General features: G+C 46.0%; 2 protein-coding genes across 2 annotated transcripts in view; one reads left to right on the top strand and one right to left on the bottom strand.

Annotated features, from left to right (window-relative positions):
• LOC128398905 (uncharacterized) overlaps positions 1–3,955 on the bottom strand; it is a 16,838-nt gene extending 12,883 nt beyond the window's left edge. Inside the window, exons 1-2 of the mRNA XM_053360170.1 lie at positions 3,876–3,955; positions 1,461–1,794 (exon numbers count right to left, since the gene is read on the bottom strand). Of these exons, the coding sequence (XP_053216145.1) occupies positions 1,461–1,794; positions 3,876–3,955 (414 nt within the window). The remainder of the gene's footprint in view (positions 1–1,460; positions 1,795–3,875) is intronic.
• Positions 2,584–24,916, top strand: LOC128399706 (interferon-induced very large GTPase 1-like). The gene is given in 8 exon segments (XM_053361394.1): positions 2,584–2,679; positions 11,766–12,058; positions 12,167–12,229; positions 12,891–12,950; positions 17,257–17,328; positions 18,020–18,091; positions 19,026–19,097; positions 20,062–24,916. Coding segments are annotated over 7 exon segments (5,337 nt in total). The 5' UTR covers positions 2,584–2,679; positions 11,766–11,781; the 3' UTR covers positions 24,783–24,916.

Genomic DNA, 24,916 nt, shown 5'->3' with positions numbered 1-24,916 from the left:
TCCGTTTTTTCTACTCTGAGGGGGCCTTATTCATCCCTGCGGCCTTGAAAGTGTATAGCATCAAAGTGATGGCCACAATGGCCTATGCTGCACCTTTATGGGCTGCCTTTGCAAACCTCTCACCTTTAGAGTCACTTCAAAGCCAATTCTTACGCCGACTTCTAAAATTACCAACATGCATAAGTAATGCGGCTATTCGCTTAGAAATGAAGATCCCCTCAGTGGAGCTAGTTATATGGAGGAGAGTTTTGATTTATTGGATATCCCTATGGCAGAAACTCCCGAACCACTATCTCATTCAATGCATGTGGCGAGATGACTTCACAAATTTGTGGTCAGGAAAAATCCATGCCAAATTGCTGTCCTATGAGATCTCGCCCACTGAATTGCTCAAACTGGATCTAAATGTGGCAAAAAGGTGTATAAATCAAAGGCTGGATGATGTGGAGCTATACCAAAATTTCGTAGCTGGTGGTGGAGCCTGCTCGCCGTTAAATTTCGGCATAACCTCTATCTCCCGCGCTCCGTCCTACTTAACTTCGCTTATGGCCGCGTCTCACCGATATGCCTTCATTAGAGCTAGGTTCAATGTCTTTCCAACAAACGTGCTGAGACATAGATTCACTAAGGGCCAAGCCCCTTTAATGTGTGCTTGTGAAATGAAAACATCTGAATCTATACATCATGTTATGTTTATCTGCCCTTTCTACAGTTCAGCCCGTGCTAGTATACTAAACTCCATAATCCAGCCTATGGCTGACAAACCAGTAGACCTAAAGCTTGCCTGGGTTCTTCAAGATGTGGATCCTTATATTACCCTACAGGTTGCTAAATTCCTAACAGCCGTCTTCTCGTACAAGAGACGGAATGGAATGTTAGCTGATTATTGATAGTTATAAGAATTTTCTATAATGACATCAGATATTGATTTTAGTGTAGTGCCTAAAATTTTTAATCTTAAACTTTTTTTTTATGAACGGCTAATATCTGTCCTTGTGAGTTGTGAACTGTGTTATACTACTTGTGGTTTGTACGAGTCCGCTGTTTTATTTGATTTGTTTTGTTGTGTTGTGTTTCATGATGGGCGTAAAGCCGAATAAACATTTTGATTTGATTTGGGGGGGGGGGTAAGCAGGTAAGCCCCATCCCTGCATAATCATAGCCAGGATTTATGTTAGGGGAGGGCAGGACTTTTGTTGGGGGGAGGGAGACCCGATCTATCTGTGACGCAATTGGTCAGTTAAGTATTTTTATTTACTGACTTGACTTGGCGGGGCGGCTGCCCTCCTGCGCCCCCCTGGCTACCCTTATGGCCAAAGACCTCCTCGGGCCCCTAGGAGGTGGCTTCTGTGTATCTGATTGCTATCAGCAGGCTTTGCATATGAAGGCACGTGCAGCCAAGAAATCTGCTGCCAGGGCAGACTCAACTCCTGCGACGATCGGGACGCACGCAGGTTTACCTGCCCTGGTGAAGGAGAGGAGCAGGCTGCTCGCCTCGTCCTTGCCATCGATGTCCCTCGGTGCGTCGGCCATCCCGTCCAGGACGCAGTGTGGGAGCTGATCAACAGGTCTGTAAGGCGCCAAGCAGGATACGCTTCGGGGAAATGGGCATAGCCTTTCAGGACAGGGATCCCGCGGAGTTTGCCCGTGAACTTCTTCGGGTCGTCCTCGCCCAGACCCGGCAGGGTCTTCAGCAGCGGGCACGGGAGACCGAATTTTCCCGAGGGCGACTGGGCAGCGGGAAGGGGTAAAACCGTAGCTAGTTGCTGGCCCCTTCCACCAAAAGTCGCGAGGCTGCAGAGGTCGCAGCATCGAAAAACAAGCAAGGGAGGAAGGAAGGAAGTGGGCGGGGCTGCAGTCCTCAGAAAGCACCGCCGCTGCGGCTTGGAAACAGGGACCTACACCCACATCAATACACCTGTTTGATACGTCAGATAATTTTCACGTGGTCTTTTTGATTAATTAAAATAGCACTCCTATCATGCTATTCAGAAGCTGCTCAACAACTTTCCCACAAGAGTCTCATTGCTCCCTTGATGACACGCAGCACAGCATATGATTGCAAGCCATTGGAAGACTCTGATTCAGTGGTTGGGACATTTGCTTTGAATGCAGAAGGTCCCAGGTTCAATCCCTGGGGTCTCCAGCTAGGGATGGGACAGCCTTTCTTGAAATCCTGGCGTCTCTGTCACTCAGTGACAGCAACACGGAGCTAGAGTGTAGCTTGGTAGTAAGGAGCTTCCTGCATATCTGTGTAGCTTAAAAGACCAGCGAGTTTTCTGACCTTTCAGGTCCGTTTTAAAATATCTGCATGAAAGAAAGAAAAAACCCTGCCTTCTTCTGAAAAGACAAACTGAACCCCCAACTCCAAAGGGCTGTGAGCCAATTCCTTTCCACCAATTTGTAATGGAGGAGACAGCAACTTAACCCACCCAGCCCAAACGCTGTACAGTACTCAAGTTTCCTCTCTTCATCAATCCTTAAAGGAAACAGACAGTCAGGCGCTACGTGGGGAAGAAGTGCAACAGAAACAGTTTACCAGAAATCATGTGTTATCTTGGAACCCATGTCAGATGGAGACTTTCAGTTTCTGCTCTCTGCCTTTAAATATAGGAGACGCACAAGTGTTTGCTAGCTGGAGCTGAGAAGTCTTTCTGCTGCTCCTACAGAGAAAAGAAGGTAGGTTCTATTCCTTTCTACCAGAGATGCAAAGCATACAGATCTTATGTGAATGCTTAGAGTTTGTGTACATTTCACAAACTCTTCCTTCTTAAATGGAATTTCCAATTGTGATAGATCCAGCCCTACATTTGGGGTGATATTAGTATCCACTGTGTGTCCAAATCAGTGGTCCTTTCTGTAGCAAATATCTCTATCCATCATCATCATCAAACCTTTATTGGCATCACATACAAACATTCAGAATAAAAAGGCCAGTGCGATTTCATCGCCATTTCAACAATACAGTCATTTGCCAAAGGGAAGAAGAGGCGAGCAATCTATTTCATCTCTATGGGTCTCTATCAAGGGCAGGATCCTGTAGGGTACTGCGACGACAAAAAATCAAATAGAGGAACTTAACTACTGTCTTGGTGAGCTCCTGGTCTCTCCCTGTAATAAGAAGCGTATAACCTCTGTCTCCGGTTTCCATGTTGGTATAAATAGATGGTCTAGAAATTGTTGGCAGAGATCATCATACATTTTACATTTAAGGGCCATGTGAGCTAGAGTTTCCACAGGGTGGGCATCGCATGGGCAGATCTTATCTCCTTCTGCCATACCCACAAACCTACACCAAAGCATGTTAGAAGGATTAGAATTGAACCTAGCCAGCGAAAAAGCCCTTCTTTCTTGCGGGTTAAACAAAAATTGTAAATAATTCCTGCTCCTAAAAGAGTCGAAAATAAAGAGGGGAACATGTTTTTTCCACAGCTGAGATTAGTTCCTGGTGATCTATGTTCCACAGCCTAGTTTTTAACATGGCCTTGGCAATTGGGAAAGCCACAGCACCCAGGAGATCCTCTGAAAGCCCGAGTTGCCGTGTATTTGTGCAAAACAGTTGTAGCCCTGGGGAAGGGAAGGAGTCTGACAGAACTTTGCTAAGTAAAGTATCTTTGTCTGCTGAAAAACAAATGCTTAGCCAGCATAAAAGAAAACTCGTCCAGGCAACTGTCTCTAGCTTATGTTGGCCTCCCTCTAAACACAGGGCTGCATAAGGTAAGAGCGTGGGACAGTGAAAATCTTAAATAGAAAGGCTGCTTGGACTCGTTCCACTGACTGGGTAAACCCTGACATCCAGGTTGAAATTCCTTAGAGCAGCTGAGCTCTAACTTTAGCATTAAAAACCTTGAGGGCAGAAGGGATGTGTTGGTTACCTCTTGTTGCAAAGAGGCACAATATGGCCTGCATAGACAGCTTGCTGGCATTTACCGCCCCTGCGCAGTGTGAAGACCATCGGAGCCTGTGATGGAAAGTGATCCCCAAATAGTTGAATTCAAATACCTGCTGGATGTGTTTCCCAGCAAAAACCCAACTATATCTCTTACGAGAATTCCTGAAGACCATTATTTTGCTTTTATCGAAGTTCATACTCCTTTTCATTCTAGACAGATAGTCGATACAGGCATTTAACAAACGCTTTAAGCCGATTCTAGTCCTGTGAGAGCAGAATCATATCATCTGCATATAGGAGAATGGGAATTTTTGATGCATTGAGTTTTGGGCTGTGAGCATCCACCAGTTTTAGTAAAGGGGCAAGGTCATTTAAGAAGAGATTAAAGAGAGAGAGAGCAAGAACACAGCCCTGCTTGACACCTCAGTTTAAAGCAACAGGGTCTGACACCTCGTCCCCTGGAGTTATTCTTATATGACAGGTATTATTTGAGTAAAGCTTTTTAATCAGGTCAAGTAACCTGGGGTCTAAGCCCAGTGACTCCAGTTTGGACCATAACAGCCCCCTTCGACTGAGTCAAAAGCAGCCTTAAGATCTAAAAAGGCCACAAATAGGCCTTCTTTATGGTGCCGTGTGTACTTGGCGGCTAAATGGGATAGCACTATACAGTTACGTGAAGTGGATTTCCCTGGTCTAAACCCTGCCTGCTCTGGGCCTATGATGTTGTTCACGTCGAACCACATAGTTAATTTGGATAATAGATGTTTTGTATACAATTTCCCAATATTTGACAATAGGCCTATTGGTCGATAGTTGGAAGGTAACTTTTTGTCCCCTTTTTTAAAGATTGGGATAATTATGGATTTCTGCCATGAATTAGGCATAATTCCAGTTCTGTCCACCACAGTGAATAGTTCTGCTAGAATCGGAGCCCACCAGTCTGCCTTGGATTTAGTTAGTTCAGACGGTGAAATATACTCAGAGTCGCAAAGTGATTTCATGCTCTTTATTCAGCTCATAGTGGTGAGGAGGAATGAATGAAAGTCCCCTCAAAGTATCTGCTTTATATACATTATTTACACAATGGGCTGCACATGATTGGCTAATTCCGGAATTCTACTGTAAGCCAATCAGGTTGTGGATTCACTTCTATCTGGAGCATGATTGGGTAGTTCCTGCCAACCAATCATACTGCTGCATTGTTCTAGGACCAATCAGACTGCTGCATTTGGATCCTATTGTTCTAGGACCAATCAGACTGCTGCAGTTTGGATCTTATTCAACTCAGTACATAACACCCCTCCCCTCTAAGTTCCAGTCCTGCCCGGGAGGTCGCATTCATAGTCCTCGAGGTACACCGGCAGCCTACGTGTGCGTTGCGGCCTGGGGTGTTCCCTGGTCCGGGGTTCAGGTTCTGGCTCGTGTTCCAAGGATGCTGGCTGTGATGGGGCTATTTGGTCTGGCGCAACCGGCTCGCTCAGTCGTGGTTCTGGTTCCGGTGTCCTTTCGGCCTCGCAGGTCCTCTCTGTATTTACTGATTCTGCCTCTCCTGCTGGCCCCTTGTGCTCTATGGGCCTCACTGCCCCTCTGTTCCCTCGGGACTCCTCTGCCCTTTCCACCTCCTGGTTTTCTCCCAGGAATCGTCGCCGTATCTGGTCGCAGTGGCGGCGCCAGCATTGCCCCCCATCCGTTAGCACCTCATACGACACGGGGCCAGTGACCCTGGTGACTGTGGCGGGTACCCATGCTGGGCCTGCCCCAAAATTCTTTGGGTCCTGAGCCTCGAAGGTCCGGGGGTTCTTGCCTTCCCCCACCACTACCTCATCCTGAGCTCTATCGGGGTGAAGGCGGTCCAATCTGATTGCAAGGCGCCGACCCATTAGTAGTTCAGCGGGGCTCCGGCCAGTCGTTGAGCTGGGGGTGCTGTGCTAGAAGGAATGTGGCAAGGCGGTACTCCCAATCCCCTTGCGTCATGCGGCGAAGGGTGTCCTTGGTGGTCCGCACCATGCGTTCTGCTTGGCCATTGGTGGCAGGGTGGAATGGCGCCAAACGGATGTGGCGGATGGCGTTCTGCGCTGTGAAGGTTTGGAATTCTCCTGACGTAAATGCAGTCCCGTTGTCTGAGACGAGAGTATCAGGGAGCCCGTGGGTTGCAAACAGCCTGCGTAGTACCCGGATGGCTGCGGACGTAGAAGTGGACGGTACCAGTGCGACTTCCAGCCATTTGGTGTAGGAGTCCACCACTATGAAGAATGTTTTCCCCTGAAAGGGGCCAGCGAAGTCCACACGCAGGTGTGACCTTGGTGCTCGGGCGGACTCCCAGGACTGGACTGGGGCCCTTGGGGGATCTGGGCGGGATTCTTGGCAGGCCTGGCAGTGTTTGACCCAGGCCTCTATCTCTCCGTCGATCCCCGGCCACCACACATAACTCCTGGCAAGGGCCTTCATTCTTACTACCCCTGGGTGTGTCTCGTGTAGGGCTGTGAGGACCCTTTTGCGGAGGGGCTGGGGAACAACGACCCTGCTTCCCCATAACAGGCACCCCTTGTGGGCTGACAGTTCATGTTTGCGGGTTGTGTAGCTGTCGAATTCTGGCCCGGGGCTGCTGCTGGGCCATCCCCTCCACACCCAGTCCAGGACCCGGGAGATGACCCTATCTTTCTTGGAATGGTGTGCAACTTCTTGTGCCTGAATGGGGCGGTCGGGAAGCAGCTCCAGGCTCATAACCTCTTGTGCAGGTGCTGGGTCGGGGCCTGTTTCCGGTAGTGGTAGCCTGCTGAGGGCATCCGCATGGCCCATCACCTTCCCCGGATGGTGAATCAGTGCATACTGGTAGCTGGCAAGGAAAATTGACCACCTGAGAACGCGAGGAGACAGCACTTGGGGGGGTCTGCTTTTCGGGGGCAAACAAGCCAAGCAACGGCTTGTGGTCAGTCACCACGGTGAAGGGCCCACCCGTACAAGAAATCATGGAATTTTTATACTCCCTTCACGATTGCCAGACCCTCCTTGTCGATTTGCGAGTAGTTCCGCTCGGTTGCGTTGAGTGTCTGGGAAAAGTATGCCACTGGTACCTCTCTTCCATCCGGGAGTTGGTGTCCCAGGACAGCGCCAATTCCATAGGGCGAGGCGTCGCATGCTAGCACCACCGGCAGCCTCTCGTCGAAGTGTGCCAAGACCGAGTTTGAGACAAGCAAGTCCTTGACTGCCTGGAATGCGGCCTCCTGGCGCTGGCCCCACACCCAAGGGGCCCGTTTGTCCAGGAGTCTGTGTAGGGGCTCCGCTACCGCCGCCTTGTGGGGAAGGAAGGAATGGTAAAAGTTCAATAGTCCCAAGAAGGCCTGAAGTTCAGTCTTGTTCTTGGGCGCTGGGGCATCACAAATGGCCCGTACCTTGTCCCCAGTCGGGTGGACCCCTTCTGCGTCCACCATAAATCCCAGAAAGTCCACCTGAGGCACTCCTAGTAGACATTTTTCCCGCTTCACCTTGAGACCCGCCGTCTGGAAACGGTGCAGAACGGTGCGGAGGCGGTCCTCAAACTCCTCTGGTGTGGGCCCGGCAATCAACACATCATCGAAGAAGGGGGTGACGCCAGGAATCCCTTTAAGTAGAGAGTCCATTAGATTCTGGAATATGCCTGGTGCCACGCTGACACCGAATTGCAGCCGCTTTACCCTGAATGCTCCTATGTGTGTCACAATCGTCTGTGCCTCTGCTGTGGCCTCATCTACTGGCAGCTGTTGATATGCTTGGGCCAAGTCCAGCTTGCCAAAAATTTTTGACCCAGCCAGGGTGGCAAGAACATGGCTGACCACTGGCACTGGGTATGCATGGGCCGTGAGGGCCTTGTTTATGGTACATTTGTAGTCTGCGCAGATGCGGACCGAACCATTAGGCTTGACGGGTGTGACGATTGGGGTTTCCCAGGGGGCATTAGGCACCGGCTCCAGCACTCCTTGCTCCACGAGCCGGTCCAATTCCTCATCTATACGGGGTTTCAGGGCGAACGGGACCCGGCGGGCCTTGAGCCTGACCGGTCGTACTGCGGGGTCAAGCTGTAGAGCAAGGGGGGCCCATATACTGTCCCAATTTCCCATCGAAAACCCCCGGAAATTCCTTGCATATGGTGTCCACGTCCACTTGTAAGCTAGTGTGGTTCACCCCGGTGACAGCTAGCCCCAGTGGTCCAAACCATGCCAATCCCAGTAAGCTAATGTAGGGGCCCTTGACCACCAGCAATTCCAGTTGCCGCGTCCGCCCTTGATATTGCACCCTGAAGGTCCCCACCCCCATTGTGGGGACCTTACGTTTCTGGAAGTCCCGGAGGGTGAATGGGGCCGGCCTGAGTTTGGGACCCCCAGTAGGACACAGTTTCCTTAAGGTCCTTGCCGAGATTATGGATAGAGTTGAACCCGTGTCAAGCTCCATGCGGCATGGGGCCCACTCTATCTGTACGTCAACATAAATTTTCTCTACGTTGGGGTGGGGCAACTGGTATACCTGGAAGTCCGTGAGCTCCGTCGAGTTGCCTTGGTGCGTTGGGCCCCGGGAGCTGGGGCTCTTGGATTGGTCATCTGATGCCTGGCGTCGGGTGGGCCGAGCCCAACACACCCGGGCGATGTGTCCCGATTTTCTGCACTGCCTGCACTGTGCGTTGCGGAAACGGCAGGTCCTCCTCTCGTGACTTTCTCCACAGCTTGCGCAGTTCCCTCCTTCTCGTCGAGGCAGCTGTGGTGTGTGGGCTGCTTGAGTGCGCTGCTGTACTCGGTGCACCTCCTCCCTGTTGGATCCTGAGTCGTCGGTGAGGTCTTCGTGGTGGACCCTCGGTTGGGACGGCTGGCTCGGCCGTGCCTCTTGCGTCGACCTCTCGGCAGCTTCCGTTGCCAGGGCCTCCTCCAGAGCGACCTGGAACGTTAGGTCCTTCTTAGCGTAGAGGCGTCGTTGCAGCTTCTCATCCTTCAGGCCACCGACGAGGCGGTCACGAAGCATGTTCTCCAGCTCTGAGAAGTTGCAGAACCGGGCGGCTTGGCGGAGAGAGGTCACAAACCCAGTTATGGTTTCCCCAGGGGCTTGCCGCTTTGCGTAGAAGGCATTTCGACGAGCCACCACTGAGGGCTGTGGCGAAAAGTGCCCCTTCAGCTGTTCCATTATTGTTTTGTATGGAACAGTAGCGACGTCTTCAGGCGCAAGGAGAGCCTGGGCGATTTCAAACGTCTCCTCTCCGCAGACGCTGAAGAATATTGCCCTCTTCTTGGCGTCTTCTTCATCAGTGACCCCTTTGGCTTCTAGGAGGAAGGTGAAACGGGAGGCGTACGCTTCCCAGTCTCCAGATGCTGGGTTGAATGGCGAGAAGCTGCTGTCGGTTGCCATTCTGAGTTCCTTGTGTCCCGGAGCTGAAGCCTGGATACACGGTGCGAGGCAGCAGTGCGGCAGGTGGCGGTGCTGCGGTGCTGTGTGTGGCAGTCAGCTCAGCGGGATCCCATCCTCGTCGCCAGTGAAATATACTCAGAGTCGCAAAGTGATTTCATGCTCTTTATTCAGCTCATAGTGGTGAGGAGGAATGAATGAAAGTCCCCTCAAAGTATCTGCTTTATATACATTATTTACACAATGGGCTGCACATGATTGGCTAATTCCGGAATTCTACTGTAAGCCAATCAGGTTGTGGATTCACTTCTATCTGGAGCATGATTGGGTAGTTCCTGCCAACCAATCATACTGCTGCATTGTTCTAGGACCAATCAGACTGCTGCATTTGGATCCTATTGTTCTAGGACCAATCAGACTGCTGCAGTTTGGATCCTATTCAACTCAGTACATAACAGACGGGATGGCATCAGGGCCTGCGGCTTTGCCTAGTTTCATTGAGAAATTAAATTTTTGACTTCAGTAATGGAGACAGGGGGCCACTTGACCAGGGTTGAGGAAGGGGCAAGATCTTGGCTGTCTGATGGAATACAATCATCATAAAAGATCGCCTTAAAAAGCTCTACCCAAAGCATAAATGGAATCAATGTCAGTCGGTGCTCTTGAGTCTGTGGGGGGTCTGCAATAGCCTTCCAAAATTTCTTATGATCATTGGTAAGGATGGCTGAAAGCAGCGAGTCCCAGCGAGCCTGGTTGTGTCTTATCTGGCCAAGCTGGATAGACTCCCTAAGTTGCCTGGTTCTAATGAAATGTGTATCAGGCAATCAGGAGCTGCCTGCCTCTATAGACTCTCTGTAGATTCTCCTAACCTCTACTGTAATGCCTTTGATTTATTATCAGTTCACTCGCCGAACCCCTGTTTCTATCTTTCTATCTTGTGGGGAACAACACAAAAGAGATTTTATATATTTTTGGAAACTGCTTGCATGTGTTCTTCCTATCTGAAAACCTATACAGGGCAATGAAAAACTGGTAGGCATAATCAGTATGGTTGCCAACTGATCATTAAAAAATGCTGTGTTCTGCATCTTTTACTGAAGTTTTTGCTGCGCAGGAAGAGGCAGAGAAGCATTTCACAGCACAGAGTGAATCACCACTTCCTGTTAGCGGCAGATCCACAGAAATTATTGAAAAGCATTAAAAATAGGGACCCCCCCCAAAAAAGAATCCTGGCTACTCCCAGAGTGGCTCAGAGTGGCTGTCTGTCAGTAACACTGCCCAGGATGCTCCTCTGCTGCTCCTTGGGGGGGGGCAGCGACGAGACGTGCAGGCACGCTGGTGGAGAAAACCAGCATGGGCCGTGGCAGCAGCCCTGTATGGCCCCTACCTAGTGTGAGCAGCTTAGAGTGAAAAAAGGCAGAGAGGGTGAGCATGAGTTGCAGGAGGAGGAAAAAGGGAGAGAGGGAGGCATGTAGAAGGCAGAAGGGAAAGCAGTGAGTGGGAGCAGGAAGGCAGGCAGGCAGGCAGGCAGGTAGGCAGGCAGGCAGATTGATAGATAGATAGATTAGATAGATAGATAGATAGATAGATAGATAGATAGATAGATAGATAGATGGAGAAGGAGAGGCAGAACAGAGCACACCTGACCCCAGTGGCTGAGGAGGAAGTCACTGGCAGAGAGTGAAAGGCAACAAAAAGAAAACATTTCTGGTCCATGGTCTATTCCAGCTTCAGAGGTGCCAATAGAGCCCCTTGCTAAGGGCTCAAAAAAGTCTGGCAGAAGAGGGGAGGGGGTTTTGTGCTGCAAGTGCAAAAAAACAAATTGCGCAAATTAAATTTGCTGGTAACCGACTGAATCCCACCCTAAAATAGCACGTCTGGAACCACCCACAGTTTCCAGCTGAAGTAGAAAAACAAAAGCCCGATTTGGTATAAGACAACTTTTGAAAGCTGAACCGGTTCTTTTTTGGGGGGGGGAGGATGAAAAAATTATTTATTGACATTCATCTCATCATAAACAATATTCCAAAAGTCTTGGACTTTTCTGCATGTCCACCACATATGATAAAAATCTCCTATTTTTTCTCCACACTTCCAACACTTATTCGAACTATTTTTATACATTTTGGAGATTTTTGATGGTGTAAGATACCATCAAAACTGCATTTTCATCATATTTTCTTTGATGGTGTAACATGCAGTAAAGTTCATGTTACCGTAATTTTCCAGAGTGATTCCCATTCTCTTATCATAATGGGACGTCCGATATTCTGCACCCATCTAATCATAACCACCTTCATCTCCTCCTCCTTGACTTCCCAGTCAAGGAGGAGTCGGTACATCCTTGTGATAATCTTGGTGTCATTATTTAACAGCACTATTTCAAATTTAGAGGGCTCATTGCCAAATCCATTTTTTTTTGTTCTGTCTGTTTTTCTGAAAGCTGAACAGGTTCTAATTCTTTCCCCCCTCCTCTTATTCTTTAAATAAAGTGTTTCTTCCACAGACTGCTGCTTTCAGAGATGATGTCCAGCTATGAAATTATACGTAAAGGGAGAAAGCAATTAATTGATATACTTCAGAAGGACATAGACTGTGTTTTAGATGAGTTACGCATAGAAACTGTCATCACAAAAGAAGAATATGAGGGCCTGGAGAAAATCAAAGACTCAAAGAAAAAAAGTAGAGAGTTGCTTATTCTGATACAAGAAAAAGGGGAAGCTGCCTGTAGCCAGTTCCTGGAATGCTTAGAAGTCGCATGTCCTGGTTCAAATCATGCCCTGCAAGTTCAAAAACACGGTGAGTCTCACCATTCTTCCCAAACCTTAAAAACGTTTAGATATATCTTCCTTCTTCCTTGTTATCACAACAGCCATATGAGTTAAGAAACCACTTATCACTTTACAGATGAGACTCAAAATCCACTCCAGAGTTCTGGCCACTCAGTGCTGATGTCGGAATCCCATCCAGGTGAGTTTGCAGTTTAGCAGCAGAGGCTGGAGCCATTGGTTTGTTTTTGCCTTTTTAAACCTATTTCTTTGAGGCAGGTGCAGGAAAATATTTTTCTGCCCGAGGGCTGCATTCCTTTCTGGCCAACCTTCCCTGCTGGTGGTGGGTGGGGCCAAAGGCAAAAGTGGGTGGAGCAACAAATGCATTTTTTTGGTAAAAAGACTAGTTTCTACATATACCTTCATGTTATGCAGGACCTCTGGGAGATTTGGCATTAGAGAACTGAAAAGGAAAGTTCTTCATAGACTGCTGAAGGGGAGGAGCTTGTAGAGTGTGCTGCGCATGACCTCCCACTTGCTATTCACCAAATAGATGGTGTTCAGGTTTAGTCTTATTATAAGTTACTGTAAGTTTAAGTTAAGTCTGCTGCAACTGATTTCTTATGGAGAGTGTCAATCCTGAATGTATGGGATTTGTGACCATTATGCACATTTGCCTTCAGTAGCAGTAAAGCTCTGCTGGATGAAATATAATTGCCTCTGGTCTATTTTGGGGGGAATCCTGCAACATGTTTAAGTTTTTACTCTGCTAACTTACGTCAGAGTTCTGCTCTGGATCAATACTGAGTAGAATTCCATGAGTTACACCTTCATCAGGAGCCTATTTCTGTGTCCCTTCATAGAGCATTCATTCCCCAAGGAGAAAGATGACAGCCCAAGAACATGGCTGGACGCTTTCAGGGGTACTTAATTTCGTAAAGCAAGAGCACACCTCAAAGTCAATACCGAAAGGACCAAAAAGTGCAAATATCTGGGAAAGAAGGAAATTACTGAGCTGTATCACATTAAAGAAGAGTCTGTCTAAACCCCACAGAAAGGCCTTGGCACCTCTCTTTTTTATTATTGGTTTTCCAAATTATTACAAATCAGACCTAATGAATTTAATTTAATACAGTTTTATAAAATCAGGTTTTCCGCTCCTGTTGCCCACATATGTCCATCTCTTCTGTTGCCATTTCATTTTTTCTTAAAATCCACTTAAAATCTTCGCTAAATGTAAATCATTCTCTTTTTTAAAAAATGATATTTATTACTTTTAAAGAGTACAGAAAAGGGAAAAAGACAAGACAAAGACAAAAAAGAAGGAACAAAGGAAAAAAGAAACAGTACAATACAATATATAAACAATACAGAACACAACCTAAACCCATTAGATTAAACACAATAAACTAAACTAAACAAAGCCCTAACCCACCCTAACCCTAAACAAAACAAAACAAAACAAAACAAAAACCATTTGAAAACATACATCACACCTTTTCCATATCTATCTTTCATTCCCTTATTTCCTCGACCTCCTCTCACCTCCCTTTTTGTATTCCACTTCTGTTAATTGTTTCAGCATATCCTTTCCATCTTTCTCTATTTTCTATCATAATATAAATATCTTAACATATTTTTAACCTTATTTTCCATTAAAGATAAAATACTTATATATGCTTTACTCCATATAACATTTCTGCTAAGGCCATAAGGATTCATTCCACCATTTTTCTATCACTCATTAATTTTACAATATATCTATATATAAACTTTAAATTTTCCAATCTTCATCCACCATCTCCCCCCCCTGGTTTCGGGTTCTGCCAGTCCTTTCCGTCAATTCCATATAGTCCATCAACCTGGCGATCTTATATCCGTTGCTCTTAGCTATCTTCCAAGTCCCTTCTGCAGATCTTCTTCATATTCTTTAATGCTAAAGAACAGGTTTCGAGAAAACTCCAACCCAACAATACTTTTATTCCTTCTGGACAGGTCAGCCAAATTTCCATAGTTGAGGCTAAGATCCATAAAGTAATTCAGGACATGTTTCAAGATTCCTCCAAATCCAAAGGCCCCCCTAACTTCAGTCTCCTCCAAACCCAAATCCATGTCCCAAAAGTCAATTGATCCCTGCATAGAGGGATCTTTCCAACTTTCCTTCTTCGGTCCAAGCCGGGATCCGATCCTCAAAATCTGACTTTTCCTAGATTCAATCATGGAAGGCCTCAACCTATGGTCCTCCACAGCTTTCTCCTTCTCCTCCACAGTTTGTCCTGCCAAAGTGGATTCCTGTACCAGGTCCTGAATTATTTCTGTATTGGTACTCACTTTTTGTTTCAAATTATTCACTTTTTGTCCCAAGCTATCAATTTTAATAGTCATATCATCTGTCTTGTTATGAAGCTGTTCCAGCGAATAGCTTATCTTGCATAGTACGGTCACTATGGCTTCTGTCATCATTCTTAAATAGTCCAAGGTCAATTCCCTGTTCTCACACTTTCTTATCTAGCAGCTGGGGATTCCCTAGTTCCACTCCTGTAACATTTCAAAAGCTCCCTCTAGAGGGAAACAGTCTCCACTTGTATCAATCCTTTCAAAAACAACTCAAGCAATAAAAATAGTTTCAATTTTCAGTTACTTTTCCTCCTTTTTAAATGCAGAAAAGGACAATGGAAACAGTATACTTCTCTTATTTAGTTAGCTGTCAAATACGTTCTGTTCTGTTCACAGTCAATGAACTCTCCCAAAACGTCACTTTTTCTAGCAGCCCTTCCAGGTTCAGAGCGGTGGTAATTTGGTTTTTCACTCTCTCCTGCAGGCTCACTAGGTTCAAAATTTCCCCCCTCTTCTCCTGCTTCCAAGGGGGATTTGGTGCTTTTATCAGATGGAAATTTAATCCTTTACCAAAGATTTTCCACGACTTTAGCTTGTGACGTCTTTGCTTCAAAATATTTACAAAAGAGGAAGGCGGACTTCCTGTTTAGAACCTTCCCGTTTCGATGCCAAATTAAGATATTTGAAATCCAATTTTCCGTTCTACTCACGGGTAGTTGTTTAAAGTCCAATAGTCCACAGGAAAAAGTCAGCGCTCTCCGGCAACAGCAATGCGGCTTCACTCCGTGAAAAAAGCAGTCGATTCGAAGCACCACACCGCTCACCCCACTTCGCTCCGGATCCCCAAAACAGGGTTTCCCCGCGAGTAGGGGAGGCGCAAAAGGTGCCAGCCGAATCCCAAGTTCACAAGCTTCTCCTGCCTGTGATTTCAGTGGGTCTCCGCCTTCGCCGTGGCGGTCAGACCCTGCTTTTCACGGAGCTAGTCCCTCCCGATCGGAGGAGCTCCGCCATTGCCAGAGGCGCCAACCCGGAAGTCAAATGTAAATCATTCTCACTGCTGCCGATATATCATCTTTATAAACAGTAGTCTTCTTATTTTCCATAAGTACAGATTCCTTTTCACATGTATAGTCATTCAAATCAATATTCTCAGACCTGTTGTGGAGGGATATTTGGTCTCACTTCTTGTTTCCATCCCTGCAGCTTTTGCAAAGTCGCATTCCAAACCATCTTGCTTGCAGGCTAAAAATAGCTTGCTTTTCCTTGACACAAAGTCTTTTCCCAGATAATCCACTTCGGCACCTTTCTCCCTCTCTACAGATCTGGTCCGTAAATCCTTTTAATTACAGTTCATTCAACCTTGGGCTGGGGTGTAGGGTGTAGTAAAATCATTTTAAATTCCTTATTAAGCATATTTGCCCTCCCCCCTTATTTTCTTGGTAATCCTGTTGTGCAAATTCCATCAATTGCTGTTGTAAAATTCAAATTGCTGTTCTCAGACCTGTTGTAGAGCAATATTGGTTTGTCCTCTTTGTTTCATTCTCTGCGACTTTTACAAAGTCACATTCCAAGCCTTCTTGTCTGAAGGCTAAAAATAGCTCCCAGATAACATATTCATACTGTGCCATTGTAATTCTACTCTGGTGTTTCCCTTAACACAAACTTTCCCCGGATGATCCACTTTGGGCCTTTTCTCCCTCCCTACAGGTCTGATCTATAAATCATTTTAATTGCCGTCCATTCAACCTTGGTCGGGGAGGGGGGGTAGGACATAGTAAAATCATTTTAAATCCTTGTTAAACATAAATTATTTGCCCCCCCCTTTCCTCAGTATCACAGTACAGTCGTACCTCTGCTTACGTATCCCTCTGGATACATAAACTTCGGGTTGTGAATGCAGGATGTGCAGAAGGGCACCTTCGGTTATGGACTTTATGGGATATGGCTGGGGCTCCGGAATGGATCCCATTTGTAACCCAGAGGTACCACTTTAGTACAAACACAATAACATCAACACAACATACACACGGTTCTTTTATTTTCGCAGGTGAGGACAGGCAAAAGAAACCATTTGGCATCCATATAGAGAGAGCACAAACCCCCCTGTCCTCCCCTTCCATCAGTTGCTGAAGTAAAGTTTGTCACACTTCAAACAGAAAGTTCATCCAATACCTCCAGGGAGCTAATTGCGGTCCTTTTCGCAGCCGATTGTTTGGCCCATTATCATATGTCGCTTCAGGACATTGATTGCCCTCAGTGTTTCAAAGTGTTAAGAAACCCTTCACAAATCAAGCCGCCGATGGAGGAGCATCCATGGCAGGGACACGCTCCCAGGTTGCATCCATACTGCCTTTCAGTTTAGGCCAGGCATAGGCAAACTCCAGCCCTCCAGATGTTTGGGACTACGATTCCCATCATCCCTAGCTAACAGGACCGGTGGTCAGGGATGATGGGAATTGTAGTCCCAAACATCTGGAGAGCCAGAGTTTGCCTGTGCCTGCTTTAGGCAGCCTTGGACTTAAGCGACACCACAGGATACAGTGAACTCCCCAGTATCCCATGAGGAGCATTGCCAGGAATTTCACCTCATAAAAATCTGGTTAACCCCTGCTGGAATCTCCACCCCTGCACCAGAGAGCAGAGGAGAGCAGGCACCATATTTGTGGGTGTGACTGGAAACCAGGCCTTGGCATCTGTTTCCAGGAGTGGGGAACCTGTGGTCCTCCATCTCCCATCATCCCCCAGCCAGCATGGCTAGACGTCAAGAATGAAGGAAGTTGTTGAACCTTGGGAGGGTGTGTCCGCAGGTTTCTCACCCCGATCTAGCATACTGTATAATCGCAAATGTTCAGAATGTATACCCCATTTTGCTAGAAACTTGTTTGTTTCTAGGTTGCTCAGTTGGTGAAGAGGAAGGTGAAATACAGAAACACCCAGAGGAAGAGAAGATAGATCTTGAAATCGGTAAGGTAAAGCGACCCCACACCATTAGGTCCAGTCATGGCCGACTCTGGGGTTGTGGCGCTCATCTCGCTTTATCAGCCGAGGGAGCAGGCGTACAGCTTCCGGGTCGTGGGGCCAGCATGACTAAGCCACTTCTGGCGAACTAGAGCAGCGCTCGGAAACGCCGTTTCCCTTCCCGCCGTAGCGGTACCTATTTATCTACTTGCACTTTGACGTGCTTTCGAACTACTAGGTTGGCAGGAGCAGGGACCGAGCAACGGCAGCTCAACCCCGTCGCAGGGATTCGAACCGCCGACCTTCTGATCAGGAAGTCCTAGGCTCTAGTGAGGGGGTACAGCTCTTGGATTCCTTTTTCAGAGCAGGAGGAATGACATGATCTGCTGGAAAAGTACCTGTGAAGTTGAGGAGCTCCTGAACGAAAGAATTTACTAGTACAGTTTCGTTCGTCATCACTGCTGCTGTGTGGTTTCAGGAGCTGTTACGAATATTGGCCAAGGCTGCAGAAATGTCTGTCCCATTGTTGGTCACTTAATGGGGAACATGGCTTTTTAGTGGTGATTCTTATCTCAGCATGTAGCTTTTGTTGTTAAACCACTTTGAGATGTTTCATGGGAAATATATACGTAAATAGGTTGCCACATTGGAGAAGGCATTTTTAGATGGTTGTGCTAATGTGAGCTTCTGTCTCTAGGTTGTCCAAGTCAAGAGAAAGAAGATGATGTCCGGGAAGAATTGGAGGAAGAGAATAAACACCCCACCACAGGTAATCCCTCCTAATCATCATCACAGTGGAAAGGGAATGTAGGGTGTGTTGGAGAGAGAGTTTTGGAAGAGAGATCTTACGCTCTCGTAGCAGAGTAAATGCTGCATGCTTAGGGAGTGCTCTTCAGCTCCATGGAGTGAGGAGTACTTCAGGGTTCAATTTTATCCCCTATGCTGTTTAACATCTACATGAAACCACTGAGTAGGGTCATCCTGAAACAGTTCAGGACCACCCACAGTCTCCTCAGAGAGAAAGGCCTGCTTTGGGGTGGGGGGTGGAGAGAGGCCTGCGCGCTCCGACAGTCTCCTCAGGTCTGTTTGACTTTTCTCACAGGTTTAGTTACTTGTCCATCTAGTAACAATTTGAATCTTTCATGAAGATATCCAAACATGACTATTGTATATGTGAAATAAAGATCCATTTGATTGATTGATTGGGTATTAATTAAGTAAATAAATAGATAAACAAATAAACTTAAATGACTTTGGAGGGTGGTAGATCAAAGCCAGTTTGATATACTGGTAGTAGATCACAACCTATTTGAATTTGGACATGCCTATTATAGTCCAACAACCTTGGGAGGGCGTGTCCACAGGTTTCTCATCCCCTGGTCCAGTGTGGTGTAGTGGTGAAGAGCGGTGGACTCGTAATCTGGTGAACCGGGTTCACGTCTCCGCTCCTCCACATGCAGCTACTGGGTGACCTTGGGCTAGTCACACTTCTCTGAAGTCTCTCAGCCCCACTCACCTCACAGAGTGTTTGTTGTGGGGGAGGAAGGGAAAGGAGAATGTTAGCTGCTTTGAGACTCCTTCGGGTAGTGATAAAGCGGGATGTCAAACCCAAACTCCTCCTCCTCCTCCTGATCTAGCATACTGTATAACTGCAAATCTTCAGAATGTCTACCCCATTTTGCTAGAAACTTGTTTGTTTCTAGGTTGGTCAGTTGGTGAAGAGGAAGGTGAAATACAGAAACACCCAGAGGAAGAGAAGAGAGATCTTGAAATAGGTAATCCCACCTAATCAATGGTGTAATGAATGGAGAAAGTGAGGGCGTGCAGCTCAGGGATTCCTTTTTCAGAGCAGGAGCAATGACATGATCTGCTGGAAAAGTCATCATATTTGTTTTGCTCTGCCCACATCTGCCTCTGTGCCCTCACCCAACCATTGGCCTGCGGCCTTTGGAAAGTAACCCACAAAGGAATGTAACTGCATCTTCTTCAAAAATCTTATTGAACATAACAGAAATGTGCAGCGATATTTAACATTGTAACACGCTGATGTCTGTTGTCCCATCACTCATCTTCGTCCAAACAGTCCACCTTGTGGGGGATGCAGCTCTGTTGCACAAGGGTGCCAAATCTGCTTTTTAATTGCACAAGCTGAATCTGTCAAGAGAGAAATAGGGGGAATGTGTTCTTGTAAATTCTTCTCAGTCTTTCAATACTATCTCCCATACTATCCTTCTGGAGTGGCTATCCAAGCTAGGAGTGGGTGGCACTGGTTTGCGGTGATGTTAGGGGGTGCTCTTCAGCTCCATGGAACCATCAATGTGGAGTTCCTTGGGGTTCAATTTTATCTCCTATGCTGTTAAACATCTACTTGAAACCACTGAGTAGGATCATCCTGAAACAGTTCAGGACCACAATACCTCTCCCCATACAAAGCAACCAAGAACCTGCAATCATCATCTTCTTGTGCCTCCTCCATGAGAGATCTAGAGGGAGGCAGCACGAGAACGGGCCTTTCCTGCAATGGCCCCCTGCTTGTGGAATGCTCTCCCTAGGGAGGCTTGCCTGGTTCCTTTGTTACATATCTTTTGGTTCCAAGCAAAAACATTTTTCTTCTCTTAGGCCTTTTGCTAGTTAAACAAAATTCATGGCCTTTTAAACAGAGGGGGTGTTTGTTATTATGGTTTTTTATGTTATTATCAATTTTAATATATTAGTAAATACGTTTCTCATTTTCTACAGAGAAAAGAAAAGCAGTTATGGATATTCTGTGCAAACTAAATCTAGAAAAGCATAAAAGCAAGGCGCTCTCCCTCCAAGAAGTCCTGAAAATAGGTTCAGGGAGCTTGAAGGAATTCACCCCTCAAACCTGGGAAGATTTGCCTTGGCATTTTCTGAGGAAGATATTGGCTCTGAATGTGACAGCCAGGAGCACCAGCTTCAAACAAGTTGTTTCTGATGATCAAGTACTTAGAAGAAAGGAGGGGAATGAGAGGATTGATAAGGACATTTTTGTTACTCTTGAAATGGGTGAGAGTCATTCTGTCAACCCCCTTGATGTCCTTTGTGCTGTTCTGCTTTGTTCTGACAGTTTCCTCCAACAGGAGATCCTCCTCAAAATGTCCATGTGCCAGTTTGCCCTGCCTTTGCTCCTCCCTCCCTTGGAGACTCCCAAATGCACCCTGATGCTCTGGGCCATGAGGGACATTGTGAAAAAATGGAGGCCCCATTCCTTGGCTGAAAGCAGAGGCTTTAGGGAGGACAGCCTGGTACTGACATCCATGCCGACTGTTTCCTTCGTACGGATGGGAAACTGTAACATATCCAAGTCCAAAGTCCTCAACGAGTTCCTCAGCCCTTCTCAGCAGCATAATGATTTCTTTCTACACCGAGATATGGAGTGTGGGAACGTCCCTCGGGAAATTGCTGATGGGCTTGTAGAGATTGCCTGGTATTTCCCAGGAGGATGGACAAACACAGATCTCTTCCCAGAGCCAGTTGCTGTTGCAAATCTCCGTGGAGATGTTGAGTCTCACTGGGTGCAGTTCAGCTTTTTAACGCAGGTCTCCTCAGCTGTCTTCATATTTGCTGAATGCATTGGCGAGAGAGAATATACTCTCTTGTCATCACTGAAGGACTTGTCAACTCAGTTCTACTTTATCTTAGAAGGTCGCAGTAGAAAATCTGGTTGTACCTTGGAGTTCTTAAATAAACTGGCACCAGTGATTAAACTTGACAATTCACATATATTGGTAAAGACTGCCATGACGAATAAAGCAGTATTTGTAGAACTCCTTCGAGCTGCAGTTGGAAAAATAATAGCCTCAAATCCTAAGTGTATAAGTATTGGTAAGATGTGTTCAACGGCCCATGAACTTACAATCCAGGTGGATGAAGACCACAAAGAATGTCAGGATGCCCTCAGACGTGCCACAGAAATTTCAGGAGAGATAAAAGATGTAGCAGTTTATAAGAAGGAAACACTGATACTCCAAGGTGATCTCTGGAAAAATCTGGCCAAAGTGGAGAAAGAACTATGCAGAATGGAAAGACAAGGGGACATGCCTTCGGAAAAATACAGATCAGAATTGAGAGGCAGATGGTTGGAACTGCGTAAGCAACAGAGTCAATGTGATCTCACCATTGGTTTAATATATTTCATCCACGGCATAACACATTTGAAGGATGCAGAGAGGAATTACTTCTTGAAATGGATGAAGTTCAACCTGGACCATATTGCTAGGGGAAATCTTTCCAAGTTACGTGCTGACTATAAAGAGAAATGCAAGAAGTCAGGAGATGATGGGCAGAAGATTGCAGAGGTAGACCAGTTGATATCATCCTCTTCCTTGGGAGTTGAGCATTTCATGCGTGAGCTGGGGCAGTTCTATGAGGCAGAATGCTCAATGGTTAATGAGGGCAAAATAGCTAAAAACAATAGACAGTTTGCCCATTTCCCAAGCATTGCAGCTGAACTACTGCTGGAAGGGTTTCCCCTGGAGCTCATTGATGGTGATGCATCCAATATCCCCCTGCAGTGGATAACTGATGTTCTGAATAAACTCAATAACAAACTTAGGGGACAATCCAAGATGATGGTGATAACCGTTCTGGGGGTGCAGAGCACTGGGAAATCCACCCTTCTGAACACCATGTTTGGCCTGCAGTTTGCTGTCAGCAGTGGGCGGTGCACACGAGGTGCCTTCATGACGCTTCTTAACGTCAGAGAGAATATGGTTCAGGAACTTGGCTGTGACTTCATCCTGGTGATAGACACAGAGGGCTTGAAAGCCCCTGAACTGGCCAAACTGGAAGACAGCTATCAGCATGACAACGAATTAGCCACTCTAGTCATTGGGCTGAGCGACATCACCATTGTCAACATGGCCATGGAGAATGCCACCGAAATGAAGGACATCCTGCAAATTGTGACCCATGCCTTCCTCAGGATGGAGAGGATTGGGCAAAAACCCAACTGCCAGTTTGTTCATCAGAACGTCAGTGATGTTTCTGCACATGACCAAAACATGAGGGACAGGAAGCGTCTTTTAGAACAGCTGAATGAAATGACCCAGGCTGCAGCAAAAATGGAAAAACTCAATAGGGATATCAAGTTTTCAGACATCATGGACTATGACCCAGAAATGCACAATTGGTACATCCCAGGTCTTTGGCATGGAGTCCCACCCATGGCCCCAGTTAACATGGGATACAGTGAAAAAGTCCTTGAATTAAAGAAGTACATATTTGAATTCATAAAGAACCGCACATGTAAAATACCTCCCAAGGACATCCCTCAGTTTATTGAATGGGTGAAAAGTCTGTGGAATGCTGTGAAACATGAGAACTTCATCTTCAGCTTCCGAAACAGCCTCATAGCAGAAGCTTATAACCAGCTCTCCATGAAATATTCTGAATGGGACTGGCATTTTCGCAGAGAGATGCACCTCTGGGTATCTGAACAGGAAACATCAATACAGAATGTTTCTCCTGATGAATTTGATATACGCAGTTTGCAAAATGAGCTTTATCAGAAGCTGTTAGCTGGAGAACAGCAGATTTTGGAGAATTTGAAGCAATACTTTGAAAGCAGAGCAGCAAATCTGCATTTGGTAGAAAGGTACAGAGAAGATTTTGTCCGCAGTGCTCACAGCCTCAAGCAGGAACTTGAAAGTTATTCTTACAACAAATGTCAGGAAGCTGTTCGCATTAAAAAGGGGCTTCACAAGATTCACTCTCTACAAACTGAATACTTGAAAATAATTGAAGGAAAGGTTGATGGGCTACTTAAAAAATGCCGGGAAAATGAAGATAGGATTGAAGATCAAGAACTGGAAAAAGAGTTTGAAAGAATGTGGATGGAAACATTGTCAGAAATATCACCTGTTCCCTTAGAGAAACGACAAATATATGAAGAGGTTGACTTATATTTGAGAAAGGAATTGTCACATCGAGGCAGTTCAGTCAATGTAGAAGTACAGGGAGCAAAATCTTTGTTAAGCTACAGAATGAATACTTTTCAAATGAAATCTGAATACATGGATTCAACATGGTGGCGCCATGTGAAACACTTGATTGTTAAAAATGATGGTTTGCATGAGATAGAAAAACTTGCTAACTCCTTGATGGCTAAATGCAGTTCCTACATTTGTAAAAAGGTTGATTCCAAAGGAGACTATGATGATACATATTGTGGTGAACTTTTACAGATTATCAATGAAATGCTTCAACAGTCTGATGCTCAGAAACTTCATATAACAACATGCTTTGAAGTAGATCTAAAGCTTCACATTTTGGGGGAAGCAGCTCATGAATTTCAAAAGATGCATGAAGAGTTTATTAAAGAAAATGATCCCTATATACGCTTAGAGAAACTGAAGCCTCATTATTTCTCAATTTTCAGAGATCTTTATCTGGAAAAATATGCCTAGCAAATCAGTGCCAAGGATTTCTGTGACCAGGGTCTCCATCCTGCCCTTGTGAGTTATATCAACAAAAGACTTGGGATAGAAATAGTAGATGATCTTCTCAACAGTGCACAGTCCATTGGGTATGCCAGTCGGAGCTTCTTCCAGTTTACTGTCCTGAAGGAACTGTTGGAAGAGGGTAATGTCGACAGTTACGTAAAATACATCAGGGCTTATGAAAAGTTTGTCAAAAACTGGATCCAGAAACAAATTTTGGATTACTATGCAGAGAATGAGGGTCTGAAGAAACTGGAGGAAGAGATTCTCTCTGCGATAGTAAAGAAAATTATAGAAACACTGGAAAAATTAAAGCATCAAGATATTGAGACAGTCTCAGAATTTTTGGACAGTTTTTGCAGAGAAATGCAGAAGGAGTTAGTCATTTCTAAGGACAGTCTGTTAGGGGTACAGTTTAAGAATGCAACGGATCCTGCACAGTTTGCTGCTTGTGTTGAAAACTTCCTTCCCGATTTGCAGCAGCAAATAATAGCTGAATATAATATCCTGGATCTCCAGTCTAAACTCTCCAAATTGCCTGTGAGCCCCCAGGATGAGATCTTCAAGCGGGTGTTTGGCTGTGGGAAGCAGTGTCCTTTCTGCAAAGTCCCCTGTGAAGCTGGAGGGAGTGCTCATCAAGAGCATTTTGCAACTGTCCATCGGCCTCAAGGACTGGGAAGGTGCAGAGAAGAAGAGTCAAAAAAGCTTGTTTATGATATCTGTTCAACTGCTGTGGCATCCAACACTAAGTTCAAAAATCGGGACACAAATTGGGAATTCTATCCATTCAAAGATTATCGTGCATATTATCCAGACTGGTGCATCCAACCAGATCCCAGTATCAATGCTTCAGATTACTGGAAGTTTGTTTTGAACAAATATAACCATGATTTTGCAAGAATATATGAAGCTAAACCAGCTGATCTGCCAGCGGACTGGAAAAACATTACTGAAGAACAAGCACTGGAGGCCTTAAAGGGCATTTATAATATGAAGTGAGCATTCTTATCTTAGCAGAAGAGAAACATGGATAATCTTCCCATGAAAGCATTCCACAAAGTATGCAAGTCTTAATAACGTAGAAAAGGCCCCTTGAAAATTAAAATGGATCTCTTTGAAGGATCCCTAACACT

The sequence above is a fragment of the Podarcis raffonei genome, chromosome 13 (genome assembly GCF_027172205.1).
Source record: "Podarcis raffonei isolate rPodRaf1 chromosome 13, rPodRaf1.pri, whole genome shotgun sequence".
In the NCBI taxonomy this organism is placed as follows: Eukaryota; Metazoa; Chordata; class Lepidosauria; order Squamata; family Lacertidae; genus Podarcis; species Podarcis raffonei.
Note: the sequence above shows the minus strand (reverse complement) of the source record. Positions and strands in the feature narration are given on the sequence as shown.